Genomic DNA, 18,180 nt, shown 5'->3' on the forward strand with positions numbered 1-18,180 from the left:
AAATATGATGTTTGCAGAGTCTCAAAGGTTCTCCCCACAAGATACTTGTTGATTACAAAGAGAAAAGAGTAACTTTAGCTGCAGAAACCTGATGGATAACATCTTAACCAAGTGATAAAGTCAACATCACCAGTAATAGAGCATGCCTATATTTGAACCTCCTGCTATGATGCATTGAGATGACACTTCTGTGGGATTCTTGCCAAAAATGCGTAACCTCAGTTTAGTCATGAGAAAACATTAGACAATTCCAAGTTAAGGGACATTCTAGAAAATAATTGGCCAGTACTTTTCAAAAGTGTCAAGGTCATGGAAGACAAAGATTGAGGGGCTATGACAAATTGAAGGAAACTAAGGAGATTTGACAACTCAGTGCAGTGGGATCCTGGATTGGATTCTGGACCAGAAAAAGGGCACTAAGTAGGGAAACTGGCAAAATCCAAGTAAGGTTAATAGGTTAGTTAATAGTATTTATCAATGTTAATTTCCTGCTTTCAGTAAATGTACTATGGTTATGTAAGCTGTTAACATTAGGACAAGAGGGATAAAGAGTATATTGGAACTCTCTATTATTTTTGCAGCTTCTCTGTAAGTATAAGATTATTTCAAAACAGAAAAAAAAAGTCTATTATGTACTTAGCCTTGGAGATTTTATAGTTCCTGGTTTGGGACTGATACCCCAGTGTCTATAATAGGTATATGGCTTCGGGAAAAGGTGAGTTCAGCCAGGAAGTGCTAAGTTCACAATTTCTTTACTTTAAATAGCAAAATTTAGAAGACTACAGAGAATCTAATCTAGGATGATTAGAAGTTGCTATGGTATATGACGCTTTGGCCCCTAGCGTATCATTATGATATAGATTCCCATTTCAGAGTGTGGAATCAGTTTGTCACAGCAGTTCACTGTCATCCTCTGTTGAATGGAATGTCCAGCTCATCTGTTCTGATCAGTCAGGTCCCTTGGTGCCGGCCCAGTTCTGCAAGTACTTGGGACACTCCCCTGATACTCCCCTGTGCAAGTCTAAGGCAGACACTCCCAACAGATTGCAGCACTGTTGCCCACAGAGTCCACACCACCACTACTGCGGTACTCGAGCTAAAACATTTCCTATTGCTGTGTTCAGCCTGCATTCAGGTCCATGGGGACCTTTGAAGTCTAATTCCCAGCTGAGTTTCTGATGTCTGGACAGACAGGCACTGAAGTCACCCTTCCTCAAATGTGGGGAGAGATTCCAGCAGTCTCACCAGCTGTGCAGAGGATAATGCCTCAGCAATGAGCCAGGGATAGAATGTCTAGTGATTTCTGAGGTATGGGAGAAATATGCTTAATATGAGATGGAGCCCTGTGGCAAAAGTTGATCAGGTTCCCTAGGAACACTGAGGCCTGAATCCATATAATCAGGATTGACAGTTAACTCATTCCAACATATTGTCCTCACAGTTACACTTTTTGTCATTGCGTAGCCTGGTAGTGGTTTTCGGACTCATCACACTGTGGTATTCAGGGATTTTAAAATAAAAATATGTCAAATCACACTTTTCTTCTCTCCATGGAGGTGCACTTAAGGGCAGGAGATATGCCAACAGCCTTATGGGGAAGTAAAAGGAGGAAATCACTCAAACTAGGACCCAGATTTCCTTGGTCACAGTCCAGAGCTATAAACAATGACTACGTTTACTCTTCCATTTTCAACCCAGAAGAAAATGCAGGTCTTATGAGAAAACAGCTCCTGAGGAAAGCTAAACTAGCTTACAGAAGAATTAAAAGGCTGAAAACAGGGTTGTCAGCCAGAAGAGAATATTAAAAACTAGAGTTGGCAGGAGGGCACTTCAATAGCATTTGACTTGCCTGGGATAAAGACCCCCTCGCTGCCTCACTCTCTGCTTCTTTTATCCAGCCTCTCCCCTTCTTCCCTTTCTCTGCGGGTCCACATTTGAGATTTTCAATATTCTGTTGGTTTACAAGAATTGGTACTGAGAAACAGTGACCAAACCCTTTGTTTGCTATAACAAAGTGTCCTGGACAGATCTTCTTTGGTTTTATTAAACATCGTCATAATTTTGGAGGCTTTCTCAGAAGTATTCTGTGCTTTATGACCTGTCTCAAAGTGATTCTGTCCATCCAAATGAAGTCTCACTTCAGCTTAGATGTTTCCCTTTATCTCATCTAGTTTGCTTAAACCAGTTAAGAAAAATTCTAATCTTGGTATATGAATCTTTGACATACAAATTTTTCCCTAGTTCTAAACTTTCAATTCCCCCATTCTGCCTAAAGAAGTAAGTTCAAATCCTTAGACAGACTCGCTAGCCTCTGGATTTCCCACATATCCTCTGCACAGGCTCTAGACATCAGCCAAACCAAACTACATGTGCTTCTCTAGAAAATATCCTGCACCCCCAAAACAAATCTCCTCTTTGAATGCTCTCTCTCTCCCATTGTGGCTGCTTATTTATTCCTTCATTTAAAAAAAATTAACCAAGAGTCTACTAATAATAAGTACTAGAGGGGCTAGAGTACTAATGAGTGAGACATAATCTCTGTCATTCAGAGTACATGGATACTAGAGGAAATGATATGGTATCAAATATAAGGTGTTAATTCCTAACCAGTATGTGGTGTTTGAATGGGCATGGCTGTTAGGATCAAACTGCGTGGTAAAGGTAGCATTTGAGAAGGCCTTGAAGAATGAGGTGAATGCTGAGAGGAAAAGATTGCAGGCTGAGGAAAGCACGAGAGAAAAGCTCACAAAGGCTGGAGGAAATGGAGTGCATATAAATGAGTTCAAATTCTTTGGTTTGGCTGCAGTGCTTCAATAGACCAGGTCTTGAAGGATCCTGAATGTCAAACTAAAAATCCAAATAGATTCCACAGGCATAGGAAATCATTGAACAATTTTGAGCCTGAAAATAACATGATCAGAAAGAGCAGTGCTTTATGCAGATACCAGGCCATGTGTGCATAGGATTAATTTCCTCGATATCAAAGGTTCCCTCTTGGTGCAGCAGGGAGAGAAGAGCCTGACATTCCTTCCAGATGTAAGATTGCAGGAGTGGTGGTGCCTGTCACGCTCTCCATCTAACTCACCTGTCTGCTTTTTGCAGAAGGTAGATGGATCTGGGAGACTGGCTGTAAGCAGCTTGTGACTGTACTTGTAGCTGCTGTTCTGACATGGTATTTTTCTTGGACCAAATCAGCACAGCATCTAGCATAGGGAATGATACAGTTATTGCCCACAGCAAATGCTTTTCCCCTCTTTTTCCATCTTTAAGGGTCACCGGAAGTAGTCTGCTTTTGAGACTGTGTGAGCTCCCCTGCTCTCTGCCCCAAGCTACAGAGATCATTAGCATCTTGACACCCCACAGGACATCACACTGGTTTATATTTTCCTCATTGGATTGAGGAACTGGGGTTCTGTAGCAAGTACTTCAGACACTTCAGACTTAAGAAAGCCAGGGGTGAAAGCCCAGTACCATGTACTTTATCAGTCAGGGTCCAGTCAGGAAATCAGAAACCACACCAGTTATTTTACCAGAGAGAATTAAGTATTGGGAAGGTCTTATAAGACTAACATGGCAGATGGGAAACTGAGGTGACACAGAGATTATGACTACAGAAAGCAGCTGATATTCCTAAGGCAGAACCGAACAGGGGCAACTGGCAAGGAAGAAGTATTTGCAGAGTCCCCGCATAAGAGAGCAGGATATGAGAGAACAGATTTGGAACTGACAGACAATACCTTAATAGCCAGCACAATAGCTAAAGAAAGCATTAGCCTGTGAGTCTGGTTTATATTAAATATGTGAGAAATAAAGAAAATTCTGTGTTGCAGAATTAGTTGTGGAATTCTTTCTCTTTTTTTAAAAAAAAAAACAACATTAGCCTGGCTGTGGAACAGCCAATAAAATTACTTGTCTGTACACACCGCCACAGAATATCCTCAGCGTGACATTCTCTTGCATGGCTGAGACACTTCACTGTTCAACATATAAGCAAACAATGAACTACTACTCACAATAAAAAGGAATGAATTACTGATACACACAACAACTTAGATGGATCTCAAAGGCATTGTGCTGACTGAAAGAAGCTAGTCTCAAAAGGTAGGATTCCATTTATATGACACTTTCAAAAAGACTGATGGAGAATAGCTAAGCAGCAGCCAGGACGTGGGAGTTGGGGGAGACTGTGACTACAGGGTAGCATGAGGAACTTCAGGGGAAGTGCAAATGTTTTCAATCCTGAGTGTGGCAGCATTACACGAGCCTATGCCTGTGATAATGTTTATAGAGCTGTACTCAAAAAAAAAAAAAGTCAATTGAAAAGAAGGGGACACAAACACAGGGAAAAAGTAAGGGTAGACTGTGCATGGCTTGTGTGTGAGGTTTTATACTTATTTTTAAGAAATTTGCATGGTATGGTCAAATATGACCCTGCTGAACTTTGGCCACATCTGGCCTGAGTTACACAGGAAAGGTGTCCCTTGGAGTGAAAGGGAGCATGCAGCACCTCCGAGCCCCCAGCCATGGCAAGGTGCAGGCGGAGGGAGAAGGAGGACTTCTCCCTGCACCTCTGGGCTGCTCTGGGCCTCACGCTGCCAGCTCCTGTGATTTGGGTGAGGGTATTTGTGCTGTTCACAGCAGTTCAAAGCCTCCTCCTCTGCACTTCAAAGTCCGACCTGCCTTCTTCCCCTCATGGCTTTTATTTGGTGCTAGCAACCTTTGAAGATTGACGCTGAGTGGCCCTTGGTAGTGACCCTACTAACTGGTAAAGCTGGCCACAGGGGATGGATAAAGACACACTCACTGGCATCAACATCACAGGAATCATTGTCCAGTGGGCCTTGTCTAGAGTTCCTCTTGCCAGTCCAGAGCAAGTCCTGTGAAGAAACAACTGAGGGGCAGCCAGCAGTGTTCTCACTGCAGGCTGCCCTGGAGCCCTCTTTTCCAATCACATGGGGACTACTTTCCAAACACGCTTCACAGTATAATTTGGCTGTGCTGTGCCCATTTAAATCACTTCATTAATAGAACACCATTAAACAAAGTGTTCCTGAACTTTAAAATACATAAAGTCATTTTGCGTTCCATCACCCTAAGAATTTCCATTCAGTTCCAGCTGAGATCAAAAGGAGAGAGATGATTTTCTGTGGCTCCACCCAGTCTTTCACAAAGCCTCTCTTTCAGTGAAAACTGCACTGCTGCCATCGCTAGTTCAAGCTCTGCTCACTTGTGGCTGATCTCATATGCAAAACACTTATCAGTCTATCCAGAGGATGGCATTCAAAAGTAAATGAGCATGTAGTCCTTTGTGTCTGGCTTCTTTGGCTACACATCTTTTTTTTTTTTTTTTGAGGTCGATGTTGCATATAGCAATACTGTGTTCTTTTTTTACTAATGTGTAGTATTCCACCGCATGAATTCAGTAGTCCACAATTTGTTTAGCCATTCTGCTGTTGGTAGATATGAGTTGCTTCTAGTTGTGGGGTTTTTTTGAGGTGGGGCTTTTATGAACAAAGATGCTATAAATATATTTGTGCAAGGCTTCTTGTGGACATATTCATTCTCCTCATCTCCATATCCCTAAGAAGGAATTAAAAGGTAGGCATATGTTCAGGTTTTTTTAGACATTGCCAGTCTCTGAAATAGCTGCACCATTTTATACTCCCCCCAGCAATTTATGAGACTTCCAGTTGTTCTCCATCTTTGCCAACCCTTGGTATTGCTACTTTTTTTAATTTTAGCCCCTCTGGTATATAGCAGTATATCATTATGGTTTTCATGTGAACCTTTCTGATGAGAAATGATGTTGAGCTCCTTTATGCTTATTGGCCTTTTGTATATTTTCTTTTGCAAAGTGCTTCTCAGGAGAATTGAGGAAGTGGTGGTGGCAATATCTGTCAAGGAAGAGAAGTAAGGGTGTGATCTGGAAAAGCAGACTTCTTAATGATAAGGCCACTTTCCCCAATTCTGAATATTTTTGCAGTTGGGTATTTTAAATAGATACTGATGTATAAAGTGGTAAAAGAAGAACCTAGTAAGCACCTGTTCCCCAATGTCTCCCTCCTAACCTACACCCATTGTTCAGAATTCTGCTTCAGGGATTTCTTTCCCTGGGCTTTCAAGGTAATGCAAGTGCATCAGTGGGTTCTTCCTAGCCCAGCACCTCTCTGGGAGTATGGTGTGATGGGTTTGGGCACTTGGGGGTGCCACATTCAGGCCCTTTGGGGAAGCATGAAGGCCCTGGCTGCCTGAGAGAGTGGTAACAAAGGATAAACCAGAAGAGGGAGGGAAGGCTTTGGACAGAGAGAGAAGAGGATGTGCCCCAAACATGTACTTTCCTCATCATTTTGTTTCCCCACAGTTGTTCATTTTGGTAAATGTTGGGGTTGAGGAGAGAAGAAAGGGAGAAGCACAGTCTGAGTGAAAAATGATCTTATTAAACATCTTTGGAGGAGCCTGGTGCCAGCCAGTAAGAGACTTTGGGACAGTCTCAAGGGAATAAAAGAGCTCTGTAATTGTAGTAGCAAGAGTGATGTGTGAAGAAGGTACTGCCAGACTCCTTTAAGTCCTCCAGAAAGATCAAAGCACTTCATATTTATGTACAACACATGCACACACTCCAGTAAAGAAAACTCTGAGGCAGACAAGGTCCCCTCCATCTCACAGACAGGCCAGAATTTGTGTGGAAATGCAGGGACTTGGTCTAAGGACTGACAACTCCCAGAGTAGAATGAGAATAAGATCCCAGCTCACCTCACCAGGAACCCAGTGTTGCTTGCAGTGGACATCTTTGCTCTGATTCAAATGCACTACAACATCCATTCTCTAGGAAATATTTCTCATGTTTAAGACAGCAGGATAGTAATAAATCAGCTCTGAAAGGCGACTGCTATAAATACCAGGTGGTGGAGGAAAAGATTGCAGCATGAGTAGGGTGGTGGAAATCTCCTCCCAAAACCATACATATTCTGAAAATACACCAAATAAAACTATTCCTAAAAGAGTGACCAGAAGTAACAGTACACCAGCCAGTCTATATCTGCGAGAACCCAACATCTCACGTTAAAGGTTAAAGTACAAAGCCATGACCCGGTAGGACCTGAGCACCCCTCCCTGACCCCAGCTCACTGGGGGGAGGAAAAGAATCAGAGTGGGGAGGGGGTGGAAGCACAGGACTGCTAAATACCCAGCCCTAGTAATCTGCCCCAGGAGCACAGACACACATTGCATGTTGCTCTGGATATTAGAGGAGCAGAAAAGCAAAATCTGACACTAAGACTGCAAACAGGTTCCCACAGCCAGCTGCCCTGGGACAAAAGAAAAGCAGGTGCTTTAAAAGTTTTAAAGGGACAAGGGTTTAACAGGTGGACAAAATTGTCATGGCACACTCAGCCCAGCAGGCTGGGAAGTTTTAAGGAGCTTCAGGCACCCTATCCCCCTAGTTGGCAGTGCAGCTATGAGGCCCCTCACTGCAATAAACAGCCTGCCAGTCCTTCCCTCCCTGCCAGCACCTGCGAGCAAACCAGCTATCCCCACCATTGCTACAGACCAGCAGAGAGCAGCCCCACCTACAGCAACCACACAGCTAAACACAGAGGCTTCTCCCTGCATGCGGCTAACTGACCCAGACTCAGAGGCTGGTCCCTGTGCATGGTTGACTGGCACAGACAGTGGATATGGGGGCAGAGACCAGGAGGCATGAAGGGGCTTTGTTCCCAAGGCAGAACACACTGCTCGCCTACAACCCCCACGAGTGCCCGAGGCCATCCTGAGGGCCACCCAGCCCACAGCAGCTCAGCAGATTAACCTAGAGGCTGTTCTCTGCGCATGGCTGACCAGCACAGACAATGGAGACAAGCGCAGGGACCTGGAGACATGAAGGGGCCTTGTTCTCATGACAGAACATGCGCTGCTTGCCTGCAACCCCCACCAGTGCCCTAGGCCAACCCAAAGGCTGCCCCGCCCATGGCAGCCTAGGGGATTAATACAGAGGCTGCTCCCTGTGCACAGTTAACCAGCACAGACAGTAGAAACAGGCAAGGCAACCAGCAAGCAGGAAGGGAATTGTTCTCCCAGCTGACACAAGCGCCACTTGCCAGTGATCACTCCCATTGCCAAGAAAAGGCAGAAGAACCTTCTTAAATCCAAAATCTCTCAAACATGAGAAAGAGGGCTCAGTGAGACCTAAATCACTAATCTTCCTGAAAGAGAATTCAAAATAAAAGTCATAAACATGCTGATGGAGCTACAGAAAAATATTCATGAGCTAAGGGATGAATTCAGGAGGGAGATAACAGAAATGAAACAAACAATGGAAGGATTTAAGAGCAGACTAGACGAGATGAAGGACACTGTTAATGGAATAGAAATCAGAGAACAGGAATACAGAGAAGCTGAGGCAGAGAGAAAAAAGGATCTCTAGGAATGAAAGAATATTAAGAGAACTGTGTGACCAATCCAAATGGAACAGTACTCACATTATAGGGGTACCAGAGGAAGAGAGAGAAAAAGAGATAGAAAGTATATTTGAAGAAATAATTGCTGAAAAATTCCTGAATCTGGGGAAGGAAATAATCTCTCAGGCCATGGAAGGCCACAGATCTCCCAACGCAAGGGACTCAAGGAGGACAACACCAAGACATGTAATAATTAAAATGGCAAATATCAAAGACAGAGTATTAAAGCAGCCAGAGAGAGAAAAAAGATCACCTACAAAGGAAAACCCATCAGGCTATCATCAGACTTCTCAGCAGAAACCTTATAAGCCAGAAGGGAATGGCATGATATATTCAGTGCAATGAAACAGAAGGACCTCGAAACAAGAATAGTGTATCCAGAAAGATTATCATTTAAATTTGAAGAAAGGATTGAACAGATAAACTAAAGCTGAGGGAATTTACCTCCCACAAACTATCTCTACAGTGTATTTAAAGGGACTGCTCTAGACGGAAGTATGCCTAAGGCTAACTACCTGTCACCAGAGAAAAAACCACAACAAAGGAAGTAGACCAACTAAATACTAACTAAATGCAAAATTAAATCAGCTATCCACAAAGTCATTCAAGGGATACACAAAGAGTACAGAATAACATATCTAACATGTAAAGAGTGGAGGAGGAAGAAAAAGAAGGGAGAGAAATAAAGAATCATCAGACTGTGTTTATAATAGTATAATAAGCGAGTTAAGTTAGATGGTTAAATAGGAAAGAAGCTGCCCTTGAACCTTTGGTAACCACGAATCAAAGCCTGCAATGGCAATAAGTACATATCTTTCAAAAATCACCCTGAATGTAAATGGAATGAATGCACCAATCAAAAGACACACAGGTACAGAATGGATAAAAAAGCAACACCCATCTATATGCTGCCTATAAGAGACTCACCTCAAACCCAAAGATATACACAGATTAAAAGTGAAGGGATGGAAAAAGATATTTCAAGCAAACAATAGGGAGAAAAATGTAGGTGTTGCAGTACTTGTATCAGACAAAATAGACTTCAAAACTAAGAAAGTAACAAGAGACAAAGAAGGACATTACATAATGATAAAGGGGTCAGTCCAACAAGAGGAGATAACCATTATAAATATCGATGCACCAAACACAGGAGCACCTACATATATGAAACAAATACTAACAGAATTAAAGGAGGAAATAGAAAGCAATGCATTCATTTTAGAAGACTTCAACACACCACTCACTCCAAAGGACAGATCAACCAAACAGAAAATAAGTAATGACACAGAGGCATTGAACAACACATTAGAACAGATGGACCTAACAGACATATATAGAACATTCCACCCAAAACAGCAGGATACACATTCTTCTCAAGTGCACATGGAACATTTTCCAGAATAGACCACATACTAGGCCACAAAAAGAGCCTCAGCAAATTAAAAAAGATTGAAATTCTACCAGCCAACTTTTCAGACCACAAAGGTATAAAACTAGAAATAAATTGTACAAAGAAAACAAAAAGGCTTACAAACACATGGAGGCTTAACAACATGCTCCTAAATAATCAATGGATCAATGACCAAATTAAAACAGAGATCAAGCAATATATGGAGACAAATGAAAACAACACACAATGCCCCAATTTCTGTGGGACACAGTGAAGGCAGTTTTAAGAGGAAAGTATAGAGCAATCCAACCAGGCTATTTAAAGAAGGAAGAACAATCCCAAATGAATAGTCTAAATTCACAATTATTGAAACTGGAAAAAGAAGAACAAATGAGGCCCAATGCTAATTGAAGGAGGGACATAATAAAGATAGAAATAAATAAAGGAAGAAATAAATAAAATTGAAAAGAATAAAACAATAGAAAAAAATTAATGAAACCAAGAGCTGGTTCTCTGAGAAAATAAACAAAATGGATAAACCCCTAGCCAGACTTATCAAGAAAAAAAGAGAATCTACACACATAAACAGAATCAGAAATAAGAAAGGAAAAATCACTATGTACACCCCAGAAATACAAATAATTATTAGAGAATACTATGAAAAACTATATGCTAACAAACTGGATAAACTAGAAGAAATGGACAACTTCCTAGAAAAATACAACCTTCCAAGGCTGACCCAGGAAGAAACAGAAAATCTAACACACCAATTACCAGCAATGAAATTGAATCAGTAATCAAAAAACTACCCAAGAACAAAACCCCTGGAGTATATGGAGTCACAGCTGAATTTTATCAGACATTTAGAGAAGACATAATACCCATTCTCCTTAAAGTTTTCCAAAAAATAGAAGAGGAGGAAATACTTCCAAACTCATTCTATGAACCCAGCATCACTCTAATACCAAAACCAGGCACAAACACCACAAAAAAAGAAAACTACAGACCAGTATCTCTGATGAACATAGATAGAAAAATACTCAACAAAATATTAGCAAACCAAATTCAAAAATACATCAAGAGGAATTGATGATCAAGTGGGATTCATCCCAGGGATACAAGGATGGTACAACATTCGAAAATCCATCAACATCATCCAGTGTATCAGTAAAAAGGAAAAAAACCACATGATCATCTCCATAGATGCTGAAAAAGCATTTGACAAAATTCAACACCCATTCATGATAAAAACTCTCAACATATTGGTTATAGAGGGCAAGTACCTCAACATAATAAAGGCCATATATGACAAACCCACAGCCAACATCATACTTAACAATGAGAAGCTGAAAGCTTTTCCTCTAAGATCAGGAACAAGACAAGGATGCCCACTCTCCCCACTTTTATTCAACATAGTACTGGAGGTCCTAGTCATGGCAATCAGACAACTCAAAGAAATAAAAGGCACCTAGATTGGTAAGGAAGAAGTCAAACTTTTTGATATTGTACATTAAAAACCCTAAAGAATCCACTCCCAAAATACTAGAACTAATATCTGAATTCAGTAAAGTTGCAGGATACAAAATTAATGCACAGAAATCAGTTGCATTCCTATATACTAACGATGAACTAGCAGAAAGAGAAATCAGGGAAACAGTTCCATTCACAATTGCATCAAAAAGAATAAAATACCTAGGAATAAACCTAACCAACGAAGTGAAAGACCTATACCCTGAAAACTACAAGACATTCTTAAGAGACATTAAAGAGGACCCTAATATATGGAAATTCATCCAATGCTCTTGGGTAGGAAGAATTAATATTGTCAAAATGGCCATCCTGCCTGAAGCAATCTACAGATTCAATGCAATCCCTATCAAAATACTGACATCATTCTTCAACAAACTGGGACAAATAGTTCTAAAATTCATATGGAACCACAAAAGACCCGGAATAGCCAAAGCAATCCTGAGAAGGAAGAATAAAGCAGGGGGGCATCTCTCCTCCCAACTTCAAGCTCTACTACAAAGCCACAGTAATCAAAACAATTTGGTATTGGCACAAGAACAGAGCCACAGACCAGTGGAACAGAATAGAGACCCCAAACATTAACCCAAACATATATGGCCAATTAATATATGATAAAGGAGCCATGGATATACAATGGGGAAATGACAGCCTCATTCAACAGCTGGTGTTGGCAAAACTGGACAGCTCCATGTAAGAGAATGAAACTGGATTACTGTCTAAGTCCATACACAAAAGTAAATTCGAAATGGATCAAAGACCTGAATGTAAGTCATGAAACCATAAAACACTTAGAAGAAAACATAGGCAAAAATCTCTTGGACATAAACATGAGCAACTTGTTCATGAACATATCTCCCCGGGCAAGGGAAACAAAAGCAAAAGTGAACAAGTGGAACTATGTCAAACTAAAAAGCTTCTGTACAGCAAAGAACACCATCAATAGAACAAAAAGCATCCTACAGTATGGGAGAATATATTCATAAATGACAGATCTGATAAAGGGTTGACATTCAAAATAAATAAAGAGCTCATGGACCTCAACAATCAAAAAGCAAATGATCCAATTAAAAAATGGGCAGAGGATCTGAACAGACACTTCTCCAAAGAAGAAACTCAGATGGCCAACAGGCACATGAAAAGATACTCCACATGGCTAATCATCAGAGAAATGCAAATTAAAACCACAATGAGCTAGCACCTCACACCACTTAGGATGGCCACCATCCAAAAGACAAACAACAACAAATGTTGACGAGGATGTGGAGAAAGGGGAACCCTCCTACACTGCTACTGGGAATGTAAATTAGTTCAGCCATTGTGGAAAGCAGTATGGAGGTTCCTGGAAAAACTAAAAATAGAAACACCATTTGACCCAGGAATTCCAATCCTAGGAATTTACTCTAAGAATGCAGGAGCCCAGTTAGAAAAAGACATATGCACCCCTATGTTTATCGCAGCACTATTTACAATAGCCAGGAAATGGGAGCAACCTAAGTGTCCATCAGTAGATGAATGGGTAAAGAAGATGTGGTACATATACACAATGGAATATTATTCAGCCATAAGAAAACAAATCCTACCATTTGCAACAACATGGATGGAGCTAGAGGGGATTATGCTCAGTGTAATAAGCCAGGCAGAGAAAGACAAGTATGAAATGATTTCACTCATCTGTGGAGTATAAGAATAAAGCAAAAACTGAAGGAATAAAACAGCAGCATTCTCACAGAAAGAAGAATGCATGAACAGTTACCAAAGGGAAATGGATTGGGGAGGGTGGGTCGGAAGGGAGAGAGAAGGGAAATAAGGGGTATTACAATTATCACACATAACGTTGGGGGTGGCGTGTGGGGAAGGCAGTATAGCACAGAGAAGACAAGTAGTGATTCTATAGCATCTTACTAGGCTGATGGACAGTGACTGTAATGGGGTATGTGGTGGGGACTTGATAATGGGGGGAATCTAGTAACCACAGTGTTGTTCATGGGATTGTATATTAATGATACCAAAATAAATAAATAAATAAATGCTATGTGGTATCAGATCACTAACCAAAGCCAATTTTTCAAAACATTTCCTGCTGGAATACCTGGAACATTGTAATAGATGTCTTTTGGAAAGTTTTGAAGCAAAATAAGCTCTCATCAGCATACAAAATAAAACCAAAAAGAAAGTAAAATACGGATGGGTTATTTTTTTCTTTTGGCAGTAAGAGAAAGGTTGGGGAAAATTTTGAGATGTTTGGAGAAATGCTTGTTCATAACCACAAAAGCAAAGAAATGAACTTTCTCACACACACCCCCACAAGAAAGATTGGGGTTTCGAAAATACTCTCATTATTCACCGAAGAAATTTCTTTGACTGGTTTTGAATATAATGTCTGTTATTTCTTGTCCTGAACACTGGTTGTAAGTATAACTCTAGCTTTTGTTGAAGCAGTTTCATGGGAAGCTAGGCAAAGGATTTGAGGGTATAACTGATGGAGCCAAGAGACAGAAATGGGGTGAAAGCATCAACGAAGCATGTTTTGTCCGGGAAAAGATGGGCATGCCCAGCGACGGCTGATTCTAATGTAGTGCAACTTGGAGTCTAAGGCCTCTCAAAATCAGTGATAGAAAGGCAAGAATGGAAGCCTGGAAAAGGAACAAGAAATTTTTCTTTGTATTTTTCTCTAACATTTTATTATGAAAAATTTGTACAGGGAGCATGCATATACCCATGGGGGAGATATTTTTTCCATCTGATTTTGACCCTCATCAAAGAAATATGAATAAATGAATAAGTGGTCTAATAATCTTCCCATGCACTTATTCTGGGGAAGCAAAGGCTGTTCACTGCTACTTCTGCGGGGAGTGATACTCCAAAAGCAGGAATCTCTATGGGTCTACTTCTATAATCTGTTGTATTGGATTCTCCTTGCTGTCAAGTCTCCTCCTTGCCTAGTTATTTTTGACTTTGTGCTAGATGTTCTACTGAAAAATTATGTGTGGAAATAATTTTATGTTATTTCTTTAGAGATGATTTTGTTCGCTTATGCCAGGCACATGGGGGTGCCAGCCATATAACAAATATTTATTGAGTATTACTGAGGCAGTAGGAATACAATTATGAACAAGAAATTGTTCCTGCCTTTACAAGTCTTACTCAGAATAAACAATAGTATTCATTTAAATAGAGCCTTTCAAGAATAATTTAGTTCATACAAATCTGATCGGCATGCAGCTTTTCCTAACCTTATCCATCTGCACCCATTAAGGATTGGCATGCTGGACCCTGCAGAGATGCCCTGAGGTAGCAGTTCTCTTGCAGTTTTATTTCTTAGATAATTTGGAAAAAAAGTTGTATGAACTGATTATTGCGTTCACTATATAAAAATCTAATCAGAAATAATCAGAGTGATTTTACTTGGACCAAACACTCAGAACAGAGGATGCTTTAACACACTGCACTAAGGCAGTTACTAGTTCGTGGCAGAAATAAGACCATAGCCCATTTGAATATTATAAACTTGAATACTCTAGATTAACAGGCAGAGGGAATTGAGTGCTTGTGTCTAGGTGGTGGAACCAAAAAACATAGCCCTTGCACACACAAGCTCAAGAGCACCAAGTTTCAGTCTTCACAAGCTGGAGTTTAGAGCTACAAGCAAAATAGTGAAGAGGCCGATTAGCTGAGAAGGAATCTTCTATGTAGTGTAACCCAGAGACCTTGACTTAATGATGGTGACCAAAATTGAACGGTCTGAGCTCTTGCTCTGGACTTGCCATCCTTAGTCATTTCCGGGAGTTACCTCATGCTTGTTTAACAGGATGGGGGTGTTTCTCAGATGAAAAATTGAAACCACTCATCACTCACTCCTGGAAAAAATACTCAACAGGAGAGCTGATTTAGGAGATTTAAGACAAACTACCCAGATTAATATGTTCATATTAATATCATTAATATGTTTTCTGTTCTTCAGTTTCCTGCTGTGTAATTTTTTGAAATACTTTCTTGAGATGCCAGAGCCTGTGGCTTCTTGGAAATAGGTTCCTTTTCCATGTAGACTTTGCTTTCAGGCTCTCTTTTTCCTACTCTGATGAGTTTTCTCTCTGTTTTGCACATCCCCGTGTGTTACTTGAGACCTACCCATCACTATCTGTGACTGATTCTTAAGAGGGAGCCAGGTTAGTCAAGCCATATACACCACATCTTGTCAAAATGATCACTTTCAGTCAAGGAGCCATAGACCCTACAAAATCATTTGTCTTAAATAAGAGCTAGATCAAAGTTAACTGGGAGTAAGAAGATGGCATTTGCTTTGCTTAAAAATTAATGTGCAACCCTGTCAGTTAAAATTTAGGAAGTCATACTAGAATTAGATCTTGAGTGTTCCTCCACCAAACTCATGTGTACCATAGGTTTAAAGAATAATGAGAACCAGTGTATGTCAATACTGAGCCTCCAGTGCAACCAAGTGTAGCGTGTGGTTTCCCCCATTTCCTTTCCCCCATGTACACTAAGATGGTAAGTACCCTTGGATTCTGGGGTGTCTGCTTCTTCCTGAGATCTTGAGCGTGACCCTTACTTGATTTGGGTTTCCCAACACTGTTAAAACACACAGAGCTTGTATCATTCAAGTGCAGAAATAATTTGTTGAGCTCTTACAGTGAGCAGGCATTTTGCTGGCATCATGGAAGACTGAAAGGAATATTAAATATGGGTTCTGACCCCCAGGAATTCATAATCTAACAGCTGAAAAAAAGACTTCCAGACATAACTCATGTTCCATTAAAGCAATGGTATATGGAAAGTGCTGTAATAGAGGCCTAACTGAATCCAAAGCTGACATGGTTTAGAGCTTAAAAGAGTTTCAGTGTCCTTCTCAATAGATCTTGAAAAGGGAATTATCACTAGCAGATTATTCTCCAAACAGGACAGGCTACATAATTTGTGGGGCCCAGGGCAAAATGAAAATCCTTACTCAAAAACAAAGGATTTCAAGACAGCGACAGCATTAAACCAAGCATGGTGTCCTTCTGAGTGTGGGGCAGTGTGACTACATAGGTCATGTGCCCAGGATACAGGCCTTGTCTTCAAATATAGCCTGTGAATATGAGCAAGAGGCAAATTTTGAGCAATCCAGAGGAGGAAATTACACAAAAATTTTCCATGAAGTAGTTCACAAAAAATAAACTCACTATAAGGAAAGACAATAATTCCGTCTTTCCCAGATTAGCAAATGGGATTGTGATCTAAGAGATAGAAAGTTAACAATTTGTGAGGACAATTTCACAGCTACAAGGGAGGGATAATAGTATTAGCAACAGTAGTAGCAGCAGCTGACACAAACATAGAGAGCTTATTACACAGCAGGCTTCTTCCATTAGGTGTATTTACTCATTTAGTCCTCAGCATAGCCCTGGAAGGTAGATACTTCCTTCCAGGTAATGTTTCCCTATCTCACAGATGAAGAAACTGAGCTTAGAGAGGTTGGGTGATTGCCCCTGGTAACACAGCAAATAAGTGGTAGAAAGAGGATTTGAACACCAACAGTGTGGCTCCAGAATCTGTGCTCTTACCCACCATTTATGCTACCTCTCATGAAGCAAAGGCAAATTCAGAAGGAAAGCAGGAAGGGAGGGAAGAAAGAAGGGCATTATCCCTGTATATTCGTTCATTAGTATCATAGATTTGGCATAACCAGGGTACACTGTGTGTTCTGTGCATGTTTTTAATGTTTTCTCTTTTTGCATTTCATGTTCATAGTTTAACAGCACCCGTTCGCCCTCCCCCACTGAGTGTTGCCACATGGCCCCATGGAGTAGAAAGGTACTGGTTCTGAGAACATTCTCTCACAGCCCTATCCTACTCTCTCCTGACACTGTCACTTTCTTCTCTCTTTTAAATTTATGTCAAACTCTGTTGTTTCTAACCAACTAACCAGCGTTCTTTTAAATCAATTTAAAGAGTGCTATGTTCCTGACTTGAATTAAATAAAATATAATTTAGACAGGCCACTGGCTTTTTTTTCCCATTTCCTTGTCCCCCTAAATTGCAATTAAGGCTTTGTTCAAGTTGGGCATCACCTAATGCCACTCCTCGACTTTGTAGTTCAGAGGAAAGAAATTCCAACTTGCCCTATACTTATTGGAACTGTAAAGGCTCAGCTTCTCAAATCAAAAGAGAGACCAGGATAAAAGGATTCTCTGGCAGCCAATTGTCCCTGTCACCATTAAATAAAAAGTGGTTTTGGCTGCTGGTCAGAGCCTGTAGACTGGTCACTATTCGTTCTTTGTTTCCCAGTCCATTGTTAGTCAAGGAAGGACTCGCCTACAAAATGTGGCCTTCGGTGGTATGGGTTTCTCTCCAACTCTTGCTCTCTCTCCCTCTCTTTCTGTTTCTCCTTTTGCATGCACCAAACTTTTTTTCTTTTTGGAAGTTACCTAGGAAACAAAGTCTTTTGTGCTCCAACTTTATGTGAGCTATTCACTTTGCTGGGAATCTGCACAAAAGCTGAAGAAAGAAGGTCGCAATGTTTTATTAAAACGTTCGTGGTAAACACATTTTTCTCAAGGGGGGGAACCATAACCTGTTGGGTGTGTTGGGGGGCCTTACAGGTACCTTTGACAAGGTAACCAAATGCTGCGGCTTAGTGTAAACAAGTGTCTCTGGAATCTTCTCTTTAAGGGGACTTGAGAACAGTTCATTTCACAATATGTAAAATCTGCTGAATCAACAGGCCACGACACGTCCAAATGTGAGGTTGAGAAGTTTTTTTTTAATGATCCTGATTTTGGGATGCAATATTATTAAAAACTAACT

General features: G+C 40.7%; 1 protein-coding gene across 2 annotated transcripts in view; it reads left to right on the plus strand.

Annotated features, from left to right (window-relative positions):
- The window catches only part of NHS (NHS actin remodeling regulator), a 327,408-nt gene that overhangs the window by 296,487 nt on the left and 12,741 nt on the right, over window positions 1-18,180 (plus strand). For both annotated transcript variants that reach the window (XM_073227362.1, XM_037020552.2), the window contains one exon: window positions 17,125-17,187. In XM_073227362.1, coding sequence (XP_073083463.1) covers window positions 17,125-17,187 — 63 coding nt within the window. The remainder of the gene's footprint in view (window positions 1-17,124; window positions 17,188-18,180) is intronic.

The sequence above is a fragment of the Manis javanica genome, chromosome X, assembly GCF_040802235.1.
Source record: "Manis javanica isolate MJ-LG chromosome X, MJ_LKY, whole genome shotgun sequence".
NCBI classification, from domain to species: domain Eukaryota; kingdom Metazoa; phylum Chordata; class Mammalia; order Pholidota; family Manidae; genus Manis; species Manis javanica.